The sequence below is a fragment of the Dicentrarchus labrax genome, unplaced genomic scaffold (assembly GCF_905237075.1).
Source record: "Dicentrarchus labrax unplaced genomic scaffold, dlabrax2021, whole genome shotgun sequence".
NCBI lineage: Eukaryota > Metazoa > Chordata > Actinopteri > Moronidae > Dicentrarchus > Dicentrarchus labrax.
Window position 1 is genome coordinate 28,101,530 of NW_026136715.1, and position 13,053 is coordinate 28,114,582.

General features: G+C 39.2%; 1 protein-coding gene across 10 annotated transcripts in view; it reads left to right on the forward strand.

Annotated features, from left to right (window-relative positions):
• myt1b (myelin transcription factor 1b) overlaps positions 1 to 9,980 on the forward strand; it is a 110,364-nt gene extending 100,384 nt beyond the window's left edge. For 9 of the 10 annotated variants that reach the window (XM_051425991.1, XM_051425988.1, XM_051425990.1 and 6 more), the window contains 5 exons: positions 156 to 377; positions 2,128 to 2,219; positions 2,530 to 2,633; positions 4,457 to 4,600; positions 4,779 to 9,980. In XM_051425991.1, coding sequence (XP_051281951.1) covers positions 156 to 377; positions 2,128 to 2,219; positions 2,530 to 2,633; positions 4,457 to 4,600; positions 4,779 to 4,922 — 706 coding nt within the window. In that variant the 3' untranslated portion in view covers positions 4,923 to 9,980. The remainder of the gene's footprint in view (positions 1 to 155; positions 378 to 2,127; positions 2,220 to 2,529; positions 2,634 to 4,456; positions 4,601 to 4,778) is intronic. The other variant, XM_051425986.1, reaches the window with a different exon arrangement.
• Positions 9,981 to 13,053: the final 3,073 nt, after the last annotated feature.

Here is a 13,053-nt window from a genome sequence, read left to right on the forward strand (position 1 = left end):
TGGCCCAGTATATATCTTAAATCTTTATTCTAATATTCTGAACTGAATTTCTCTACAGTTTATATTTTTGCATTCTCCTTATCTAACCCTTCTCCCTCTCTTTATTTCTTCCCCTGTCTTTTTCTCATTTCCCTCCTTTCCTCCTCTTCCTGCAGATGCCCGGTGCCAGGCTGCGACAGCCTCGGTCACATCAGTGGGAAGTACGCCACACACCGTAGTGCCTACGGGTGTCCACTAGCAGCCCGCAGACAGAAGGAGGGTCTCCTGAATGGCACACCCTTCAACTGGAAGGCCTTCAAGACAGAGGGGCCTACTTGTCCCACCCCAGGTTGTGATGGCTCCGGACACGCTAACGGAAGCTTCCTCACACACCGCAGGTACGCCGCCATGCACACAGGCTTTTAACTATAAGAGCTGGTGGCTATTTGCAGTTCATTTAAAGAAATCATTCAACATCTTGGGAGGTTGTATTCGCTTTCTACCTAAGCTCAGTTAAATGAGAATATCGTTAGCATTGTCACGTCTGGTATAGCTTCAACAGTTGAGACACAGAAAACAGCCTCTGTCCAAAGCTGAAAAGTATAGTTTTTAATTTGAGAGAAGGGCCATTTTGCCCAATCGGTGCATTTCCATGTTGTAATTTGTCAAAATTGAACTTCATTCTTTCTCTTTTTTCAGCACTGTATCTAATAACATATACATCTATTCAATATGTGTAACTGTCAATCTCAGGCCATTTTATTTAGGAAGGAAGATTTCGATCTTATTATTTCAGTTTTTTTATGAAGGTTTTAAGGAAGCATCTTCAAATTGCAATTAAAACAAAGTGCAAGACACTCCTAATAATGTAATGTATTATACAGGTAGTTTTCATGCATATTTATGCACCATATCCGTGGAATGTAAAACAGAAATGTAAATGTTTGTGTACCTAAAAACCAAACCAGATTAGAACTCGAATTCTCTGCCCAAACTCGATTGGACCTGACCTGACATGGCCTAAAACTGCTGCTGTAGGTCAGGCTTTTTTTTTTTTGTATGAAATATTTTATTAATACTATTACTTTAAAGGGACATTGTGTAGGAATTTCTCCCATATAGCGGTGAAATAGTATTTTGCATTCAAACGAATAGTGCTCTCTAGTGCCTCGCGTTTTCAAATGCGTATTGCAACTACGGTAGCCATTATGTACCAAGAAGCCTACCTGTCGAGGAGAAAGCAGGCAAGTCTTTCTCCTTCATTAGCTCTTTCCACCTGGGGAAAGCTACCCCGATGTTGACCCTCGTTTTTTGAATTCGCTGGTCACGTGGCCTTTTTAATTCCCTTTTTCGCGTTTTTGGCGACGAGGATTCCTCTGAACAAAAACGCGTTGTGGATTAGCTCGACAGGTAGGCTAGTGCTTTATGTCCCTCTCGGCGATTGTAGTTTTTCAAAATGGCGGAACGACATGGAAGCCTCCATGGACTTGCCCGTCCAATGTATATACAGATAAGAAATTCTTCGCTTACGAGGATAAGTCAGATCATTGGCAGAGGTAATTTTACACCAATGAGCACACATTTATGAATGAAGACATTGATTTTAGCTAATAAAATACTTACAAAACACTACACAATGTCCCTTTAAATTATTATTTATTTATTTATTTTTTATTACTTATATTTATTTTACAGAATTGTTTTGGGGGTTGGGTCGGGCCAGAGTTTTTGGGGGACCCAGGCTCATTATGCTAGGCTAAGCTAACTGTCTGCATTACCAGTTGGCTGTATTAAAGGTCCACAAACAGTGGAAAGTTTCTCTGTGCTCATTAAAAACTTTCCTTTGTTTTTCATTCAAAATTTAAAAGGTCCAGTGTGTAACATTTAGGAGGATCTACTGTCAGACATGAAATATAACATTCATAGGTACGTTTTCATTAGTGTATAATCACTTGAATATAGGAATCGAGTTTTTGTGTCTTTGAATGAGCTGTTTTATCTACAGAGGGATCGGGTCCTCTTCTGTGGAGTCCGCGATGTTGAACCACCATCTTTCTACAGTAGTCCAGAAAGAACCAAACACTGGCTCTAGATAGGAGCATTTTTCATGAGTTTCGTAGTCACTAAATCCTACTCTTGTGTCTGCAGCCTCTCAGGATGCCCCAGAGCCTTGTACGCCAAGAAGAAGGCCAAGTTCCCCACAGAGGACTACCTGAGCACCAAGTTCAGAGCCAGTGATGGTAAGAGCATGTGTGTGCATAAATCATAGGTGTTGTTCTCTAGAGCACTTAACTAACAGTGTGTGTGTTTTAAAGAGTTTGGACAAAAAAAATTTAATTATATCAAAAAAACAGGAACAAATCCTTTTGTTATAGCAAAGAATGTTGGGTCAGGTATGGAGCCAAGTCCAGGTACATAGAGGGTTAGGATTCAGAATACTTCTACAGCTCAGTACATCATTTTAAGAAAAATAGCAAATATAGATATAAAATGCATTTACAGAGCAGACACTATTCTTTTCAGTTTTAATGTATCTGGCTCCTCCTTTAGTTTTGGACAACGACGAGGACATCAAGCAGCTCAACAGAGAGATTAACGACCTCAACGAATCCAACAATGAAATGGAAGCTGACATGGTCAACCTGCAGACTCAGGTGTGTGTCTCTATTTTTGTTTTATTTTTAACCTCTAAATCACTGAACCTGTTCTTACGGGACAGGGGCTGATGTGTGTTATAATATTGTATTATATTTAGAGTTATATGAAGTACTCAGTTGAGTCACTTGAGCCTGTTAAGGAATATTAGGTACAGTATAGTGTTGATGTATAACAAAGCTGTAAAACCTTCAGAATCACAGATGGAAAAGTTATTCCTTTGAAAGTATCAGCCTTTCTCTTACTCTTTTCTTACTAATGAACAGTTGACTTCATAAGCAATAGAACACAGCTTGGCTCAATTTCATAAACGTACGGGTTTTGCTGCTAAAACCTTTTAATCTAGTTTTTGGTGGCTAATGTCCGCAAACTGAAGGTAAATATTGCTTTGTATGCAGGGTGCAAACTACAGGGGAGCCAGGGGCAGCATGGCTCCTCTTAATAAGACTGAAAACATGAGTTGTGAAATTTTGGCTCTCCAAAATATTGACTTATGCCATTTTTGCCATGCATTTCTATATTTCTGCATCTTCATTATCATGTATCATACATTAAATCAGGCTATTATTGATTTATAATTGATGCACAAGTGATTCATCCCCAATTCACTTTAATAAACATACTGGCTTACATACATGCAGGCTTTTCTTACCATCACCATTATTCATTTCTATGTTTTGTTGTCATACTGTAAGTCACAAACAGTAAAAACGTGAGCTTACCTGAAAGCCATGATATAGTTCAACATGTTGGTAACTGACATTATTCAGTCAGTTTGCTGCTTTTGTACTACAGTTTAACATTTACCATTATCTGTAATCTATAATTATCACTTGTGGCCTAAGTGGCCACCATTCAACATGGGTTACATAAACTGGCTTTAAATAACAAGTGATATTCTTTATGTTTTATTGTCAATAAATCTCATGAAAAGAGCAGAACCAACAGTTCAACAACATCAATACATTCATACACCTCCCTGTCTGTGGCTCTTGTCCCCAATCCCTGAAGATGTCTGCCTTAAAAATAGCTCACAAATATTTGTTTCATTAAAACATAAAAAATATTTCCTAAAACAGCTGTCTGCTGTAATTTGTTAGAAATTTTGAATCAAACAGCAGGAAATCATTTGTCGGTGGCTATTTTTAGCTGCAGATTAATCCACATTTGGTGTTTAACACAATGTCCCCCAGTGCAGCAGTGTTACAACATATATACAAACAATCTTCTTGGAACAGTAATGTGTGTCTGAGCTGTCTGCTTCCACAAAAAAACCAAAACATTTAAAATCATCTCCTCCTTCCACCTCATTAAAACCTCCAGAATCTCAGAATATACAAATGTACAAAAGTTTTCCTGCTGGACACAAGATGTCTCCTACTTCACTGTAAATCCATTCTCAGTGGATGTGCACTAGTGGCTTCAAGTTTCTACATCACACTGTACAAGTTACATACTGGACCAGGATGACTTCCAGACTATTTGTGATGTCACAAATCCTGCTGGTAGGCCCCGCCCCTTAAAATAAGATGTTCAATGAGCACAGAGAAACTTTCCTCTTTCAGCAGATGAATGTGAAAACATCCTTCTAGAGTCAAACTCTGCACAGACAGCATTCAAACAGCACACTGTAGAGACAGGAAGAGACACTGATTTCTGACTGGAGGGGGACTTTAAAATCTTACGAATGGTTTGGTCCTTTAATGGAAAAGGTTGACAATTTCAAAAAATATCAGAATATCAGAAGACTAATTTCTTCAAATATGACTTTCTAGTTGTATATAAAAGACAAGTTACAACCTTGTTTGTTGCTGTGTTGCAGATCTCCTCCATGGAGAAGAACCTGAAGAGCATTGAGCATGAGAACAAGATGATCGAGGAGCAGAATGAGGCTCTGTTCATGGAGCTGTCTGGTCTGAGCCGCGCCCTGATCCGCAGCCTGGCTAACATACGCCTGCCACACATGGTGAGTTCTTGTCCACGGCCGCACATTCACACACACAGGGCTAGACCCCCTCACACACACACCTTTTTTGATTGATTTCATGCATTTGTTTGGAGGTGAATCTGGTGTTGTTGGCCAGCGTGTAGCCGTTGGCCTCCCTGCTCTTCTCAGTTGAGATTGGTTGTTGTTTGTGCCACAGCAGGAGCCAATAACCGAGCAGAACTTCGACAGCTACGTAAGCACCCTGACCGACATGTACACCAACAAGGACTGCTTCCAGAGTCCTGAGAACAAGGCTCTGCTGGAGAGCATCAACAAAGCTGTGAAAGGCATCAAAGTCTGAGGCTCCACACACACACTAACACACACACACACACACACACACACACACACACACAGGGAGAACGCAGGAGCGTGACGGAGGTGGAGATGAAGGAGAGATGTTGAAATACTCTACAATATATTGAAATATGATTCAAAAACAAAAAGGGAATTCAGGTTATTTAAATAAACGGCAACTTAAAAAAATCAACCCAGGGAGCACTCTGTTTGAAGAAAAGTGACGCGGACCAAAATCCAGACCATGCTGCTGCTGGGATTAGGAGGAGGAAACGGATCCTTCAGCCAGAACGGATGGAAAAGAAGAATAATGTTAAAAGAAACTGTGTCTGGGGGTTTTAACATGTTGTGTGTTTACCTGTTGTCTCTTTTGTGTCCTTAACTGTTTTTGGAGAGGGGGGTTTCACTGTCGATCCGTTCTTCACGCTTACTACAAGCTGAAACGCAGAGGAATGCAGGATTGCTCACGAGGAGCTGAGCGCAGGGACTCTTGGTGCCGTCCTGTAGCATACACTGGCGAGCGCGCACGGAAGCTCGGGAAGCTCTTGGATTCATGAATACACATAAGCGCCAGCAATATGGAGCATGCACTAAACCCAGTTTGTGTTTGCTTTGCGGTATTGCTGCAGCGAAGATGTCAACAGTGCAATGTTGACTTTAGCAAAGGGGAAATATTTTCTTCAAGCAAGGTCATGAAACAGATCCAGGAACAGCTGATATCAAGATTTAAAAAGCAGCAGATAAATTGTTTTTGTTTTTCCTTTTTTTTTGAAAACTGAAATGATAATAGTGTGCACACATTTCAAATTCAGTTAGTCATATCAATAGTATTTATCAGCATAGGAATTGCACTTCATTTCTATGAATAGTTATGTGGTACAATAATTATTGTTATATATGAATTATTTAAACTTGTGAACTTTTAAATTGTAACTTATTGCCATTTATGTTATTGAGGTTTATTTATTTGAAGCAATCTATTTATTAACTTTGTTTTGTAACACACACACAAAAATGCATCTTTACTGATTATCATGGTCAAAGCAATGTCTTACGTCAATATTTTAAGAATCTATATAGATAACTGACAAGGCATATTTTGTTTTGAGTACTTTTTAAAAACCTTTTTAAGTGCAGATGTTTTATAACTGACAAAAAAATGTTTTTGATAATTTTACAAAAAAATGTTATTTTTTTGGGTTGTCCTTTTTTGTTTGTGTTCTTTCTGTTACTGCTACATTCAGAAACCCACTGCTGAGAAAAAAGAAGAAAGTATGTATTTATTATTTATTTAATATGAAAGAAATTGACTGATATGGCTGTATATTTATTTTGTTATTTATGTGCGTGATGTGAGTCTGAGTAGTCTTAAAGCTCCACTGCTAATATTTAAATAAAGAAACAAAACCAATACAAATACTGTTTGATTACTTAGGCTTATACCTAGACATACCAGCAGCTGATTGTAAAAAAACAACAACAACCCAACAAAAGCAATCACTTTTCTGTTTCTTTCTGGTCTCTGTGTGTTTGCTTTTGTCAGGTAAAAAAAAGAATAGAGTTGAAAAATGTTACCTCTCCCAAGCGTCTTGTAGCGGCCAGCAATGGCTCACCCAAAACCTCTGTAATGTACCACAGATGCTTAAGTGATGCTTTTTATTTTTTGTCTTATTTATTACTTTCATCAGTACAATGGTACATATATAGAGCTCTATTCCAGCTGTGGTTTAGGCTGGATGTATGGGTCAAAAACAAACAAACACACACACACACACACACACACACACACACACACACACACACACACACAGAGTGACATATCCAAACCTTGAGGATACTGTAGGTTGGCCTCCTTTTGACAAACGTCTATCAGATAAACATACACACCCTTGTAGCCTTACTCTAGATTTTAATTTTTTGATGCACAAAGTGCCACAAAAAAAAAAAAAAAAACTTTCTTTCCTGATTCTTCGCATTTCTGCAATGTAACAATGTCTGGTCCCGGGAAGACCATCAAGAGAGTGGTGATTGTTTCAGATGCCTTTATTTCTCTGCCAAGATGGCCATTAGTACACTATATACATTCTGTATAAATAGATTTTAAAGATGCTATATATATGAATATAAACATACATATATTTTTCCAGTGTAATTGTTGACTTGCTCTTCTTCTCTTGTATTACCTTATCAAAGGACGACTCGCTGTCTGGAAGAGATGTGAGGGGTGTTATCAATAGGAGGCAGTTACACCTTATTTAATATCACTAAGACCTGCTGAACTGTGGCTTTAAACATACCATTCAGTCAAGCTGAAGGCAAAGTAGGCATTGATGATACAGTACAATATTTTGGAAGTGTTTTCATAGTTTTTTTTTCTTTTCTTTATTCGTCTGTCCTTGATCCAGAAATGTCAAAAACATCTACTGTATGTTGTACAACTGAATCTGAGAAATGACTGTCAATTTGAAACTAGGTGGTTGGCTCTTTGTTCCTAAGTGTCATGTGAGTTCATGTATAGTTAAAAAAAAAAAAGTTGATGCCTCTGAATAATGTTCTGCACATAGTGTTTGGCAACTTTGTGCAGTTATTGTATTGTTGCTGGTAAGGCCTGCTCGCCATGAGCCCCAAGTTAGTGTAACCTGCCTTTGAGTGACCTGTTGATCTGTTGCAGCTACTGTGGTGTACAATATGATACCCTTGTGTAACTCTGATGTCAAAGGCATGTTGTAAATGTGCTTTTAGCCAACGTAGAATGAAACTCCTTTGTGCACTTTCTGAATAATCGTCGAAAATGCCAGCATTGAGTCTCGACTTGTGAGGACCCCAATAGATCACAAGCAATAGCAAGTATTCCCCCCCCCCCACGCTGGAGGGAGCATTACAGTACAAAGCATCGTCAAACCTGTTTGTTGCTGTAGAAAACAAGTATCGTTATGTCAGATAGAGACATCTCTTGGATTCAGGGGGTTTAGCCCGTGCTGTCAAATGGAAAGGAAGCTGTACTTTCTTTTCCAAACAAAAAAAACCAAAAGAGATTGACAGGAAGCCGAATTTGGTTCTCAGGTGACTGGGGAGAGCTGCTAAAAGCAGAACAGAGCAATGCCATAGGTCAGCCAGTCAGCTGAGGCTAGAGGCGATAGCAGCGGCTGGATCAAGGCCTCGTGTGAAATGAGATGAGTGTGTGGGAGTGGGAAATTGATTTGTTAGGCTACACAATCTCCCCCTTGTTTTAGGAGGAGGCGTTTGTTGCATAAATATGTGTCCATCACTCAAAAGAATGTCAAAGTGTTTTATGACTTTTAAACCCCAGCCCCCTACCCCAACAACCCCCTTCTTCATGTCTTGTGTAACCTTTCCTCAGGAAAGATAGTTTTGATGCATTTGGTTAACAAAGTAGCATATCCTTCCTCTCTTGAAAATGCACGAGAATACTACCCAAGAGTGTTAAGACTGCAAATATTCTCCTAACTTATTTGATATGGCATGACCCCTTTTAAACTGCTTGATGAAATTGTCTACTAAAGTATGTAAATGAATAACACTGAGGCCATGAAAGCGTAGCATTTAAAAAAAATGTCAGCTGAGAAAGCGAACGCAACCCACGGTTGGTTCTGCGCCCACGCACTGTATGTTTTCTTATTTACATAGAAGTATTGAGTGATGGAGTGAGTTTTATTATTCAAAATAGCAAAGGAAATTAAAAAAACGAACTGGTCAAGGCCCATCTTCCCTAAAGCACCTGGAATGAAAATGAAAAATTGAACAGTATGACACTTTCAGGAAAAAACCAGCCCAGACCAAAAGCCAGCTATGTGTTTGAGATGTAGGGAGGGGAGGCGAGGGGAGGGGAGCACATTTTTGCATCTTGGTTCCATGTTAGCCACAGAAGCTGTGCTTGAACAGTCACACTTTGACGCGTACGGCGTATACAAAATGGACTCATGAGAAAGAGAATGTGTAGTTGAGTGGCACTTTTCATCAAGCTGAGCAAAACCAAAAGCCCCCTCCCCACCTCCCCACCTCCCCAGTCCCCACCCTCCTCCCCTTACTCCCTGCCGTAGTTACAAACTGTGTGGTCTTATCATGTGTGCCTTTTTCACTCTGCTCATTTCAAGATACGGTATGTTTACACTTGGCAAAGCTGGTTCCAATACTGTTGAAAACATATGGTCTGGTTCTAGATCTCTTAACCAATACTTAAGGGGGCGGGGGGTCTGGGGAGGAGAGTCACTTTGTGTATGGAAATAAAATAAATGTGTCTTTTACATGCAGGTAGAGGCCATTCTGTGACAGGGATACGAAACGACAAGCTTTTGTTAGGCTAAAGAAACTGTGATCTCATTCTGTCAATTCAGGTACCAAACTGCATGGACAGTTTCTGTGAAGGAATCTGGAGAACATCATCATTGTCCTCATCATCATCATCATCATCATCATCATCATCATCACCATCCCTAGATAATGCGTCAGTGTGCAGGGCATTATTTTGAAACACGTGGAAGTCTCTGTACATATTTGTATTAAGAAGAAACAGTATTATTGTTGTTGTATTGAAGACAAGTTGAAAATGGTTTAAAAAAAAATTTGTGACAAAGAAAAAAAAAATCCACAGCCAAGGGTTGTCCTGCTAGCACATTTTTACAGAGAAGAGCTATTTTTACTGGTGATTTTCTAGGCATTGATATTGATATCCTTTTAAAAAAGTACAAAACTTCCAAAATTACAAGCACTTCCACAACGATAGATTGTATGGTAATTTTTGTTACTTTTGTAGATGTGGTCGTTCCTTTGCTACTGCACCGTTTTGTAAAGTGGGACAGGCCTTGGCTGTGTGTCCTCGGGGTCTCATGTTTTTTGTTACTTTATTTTATTTCTTTTGTTCAGGAAGTAAAACACTGTAGATGGGCTGAATTTGTGACTGTGTGTTTGTGTACTTGTGTACATGTTCCCCTGTTCCTGTGTCAGTGTTATAACCCAGAGAAGTGATGTCAGTTATTGTGGGGGTATGAACCATTTTAAATGTTCTCTATGAAAAACACAAATAAAGAATCATAGACAAGTATGCCTCTGTTGACTCACTGTGTGCCTCTGTTTGACTCACTGTGTGTGAATCTGTGCTGTTGTATGTCTATCTTTGTTAGGACCAATTTGAGTTTTACCTTGGAAGTGAGGACATGTTTGCAAAATGAGGACATTTTGGCCTGTGCTCACTTTGGGTAGAGATTGAGGGTGAAGACTTGGTTAAGATTATATTTGGGTTAAGGTTTAGGGGTAGGTGAAGGGTTGGGGTTAGGCATTTAGTTGTGATGCTTAAGTTAAGTAGCTAGGGCAGGGGGATCCTGTAGCTCTTTAGCCCCTCTCCAGTGGCTCCCTGTGGCTTTGCCAAAATATTGTATGGAAATTAATTTCGGCTATTTTTTTTAACATTTTAATTTATTACTGCTGTAGGTTCTTGTTGACTCTCTTTGTCCTCCTGTCGAGGTGTCCTTGAGTAAGATACTGAACCCCAAATTGCTCCTGATGCCGTATGACTGTGTGTGAATGCTTAGTTTCCGTTCTGGTGAGCATCAGTGTATAAATAGGGTGAGTGTGTGGCATGTTGTGTACAGTACAGCACATTCAGTGGTCAAAAGACTAGAAAGTAGTACAGTCCATTTACCATTTAAGTCCTGTAAGGCAGAGATGTACACCAGTCTTTTTTTGCAAGTCCAAGTCAAGTCTGAAGTCTTTGGTCACGATTCCAAGTCAAGTCTCAAGTCTCTAAAAAATAAAAGTCATATGTCTCTTCTGGTTGTAATGAGCCTTCTGTCATCTGCTGCTATCCGGTCTACTAAGAATACTGCACAGCTATATCTAAGAAATTCAAAGCATTTACTGTATTATTATCACTCCTTTATCTATTTATTATATTATTTAGATTATATTTAATTACATTATTTACATCATATTAGTGTATATATATATATACATATTAGTTTGATTTTATTCATATTTATCTTATTTATTCCATTTATAAGGCCAGTTTAGGAGTAACCAGGATACATTTCACTGCATGTTACTCTGGGACTTCTGTATGTGACAAATAAAGTAATCTTGTAAATCTATCATTATTAGTCATGCAATAATAACTAATCATCCAATCTCAGTTATAGTTAGCTACATGCTAACTATGGACACAAAATGAATACCATTCAGATGCTGGTAAATAATGCAAGTGGCTGGTACTGTATGCTGCACTCACCAGCCAAAATAACAATGGTAATCTATTGAGTGGCTGGTAAAATTTCAACATTCACTAGTCTAGCCATTTTGCCAGTGGACAAAAAAGTTAAAGGTTTGCACTCTGCAACCGTATTGTTTAATTACACTGGGTCTCTCATGACACATTCCTCTATCCTCTCACTCAAACTCAGTGTAATGGTAACCTGGTAAACCTGTAACATTAACGTTACGTGGTTAACAATTAACCTGTAACCTGCCTGTAAGCCGACAGTAATAACTATGTATTTTTCGAGTCCCCATCTCTGTTGTGAGGTGGGGCCTCCATGGATCGAATCCTGATTGGATTGAGATCTGGGGAATTTGGAGGCCAAGTCAGCACCTTGAACTTGAACACGTTGTTGTGTTCCTCCTTGCTTTATGGAACGGTGCTTTATCAATTCCATGAAAGCGTGGTCTGCAACAATGTTTAGGTTGGTGTTATGTGTCAAATCAACATCCAAATGAATGGCAGGACACCATGTTTCCCAGCAGAACATTGCCCAAATTCACGCATTGCCCAAAGTCACACTGCTTTCGCCGGCTTGCCTTCTTCCCACAGTGCATCCTGGTGCCATGTGTTGACCCTGTTACTGGTTCCCCGCTATTCCTTCCTTGGACCACTTTTGATAGGTACTGACCACTGCAGACTGGGAACACCCCACAAGGCTGCAGTTTTGGAGATGCTCTGACCCAGTCCTGCTTCTAACACATCAACTTTAAGGACAAAATGTTCACTTGCTTCCTAATATATCCCACCCACTGACAGATACCATGATAACCAGATAATCGGCGTTATTCACTTCACCTGTCAGTGCTCACAATGTTATGGATGATCGGTGGATATATTGGTATATTGCAGATATATCAGTATAAAAAAAAAAGTGGTACTATATTGGTGTCACTGCAAAGTTTAACCAGCAGAGTGAGCTGTGATTTACAATACTGTGGCAAGCAGCACAGAGTAAGAGAGAAGAAGCATCTCTCAGAAATCTTAACTAGAATAGGTTGACAATGTATATTAAATTATTCAACATGTTAAAGCATATCTAACTTAAATGTTCTTTAATTAAATTATTTGTTTAAGAGACTAGTCTCCTGAGTACCTTTGCAGAGTCATATCACTGCACAATCCACATAGAAAGGTTTATTTTAATTCCAGCTCAAAAATTCCCTTTATCAGTAATTGGTGAATTTTTCCCCTCTAAAATCAGCATCGGTCTCAAAAATTTCATATTGGTCGGGCTATGGGATGAGTGTTTAGTTCACAAATGTGCTACATGTGAATCCATACCGTAATCCTGTGATAGATGGGGTTATTTCTCCAGTGTTTTGCTCCATTGATTTTCTACCCCAGTCAAAGAGACTAAGGGGAAATGACACAAAGTTTAAGTTATTTTAAAAGCCTATAAGATTCTGGGCTTTTGGGGCTGGGGCCCCAGAAGCCACCCCCACCCTACTTTGCCCCTGAACTCCAGTCTTGAGTCTCCCTAGTTAGGTGAATTCCAAATCCAAAAAGAGAATTTAATAATGAGTGGACATATTGCTTTCACGACCAACGCTTGGTCTGTGGTGATAAATTAGCATAATACAGCTCAAATATATAATATATATATATATTTTCTTTTTCAAAATAATTTTGACAGTAAATTTGGCTGACCCCTGGGCTAGGGGAATGCATTATGTCAATGATGCTCCTCACCTGTATAGAGAGACAAATTATAGTGAGTATGAGAGAGATATTATTAATCTTGCATTGCGGTAACACCAGGGCTTGTGAATAAGTAAACTGAAGTACACTGTATATTATTTATTGACACTAAGTATGCATGGCCTAGCAGTCACATAACACCGGCTTCCTCACTGGTGAACAAAAT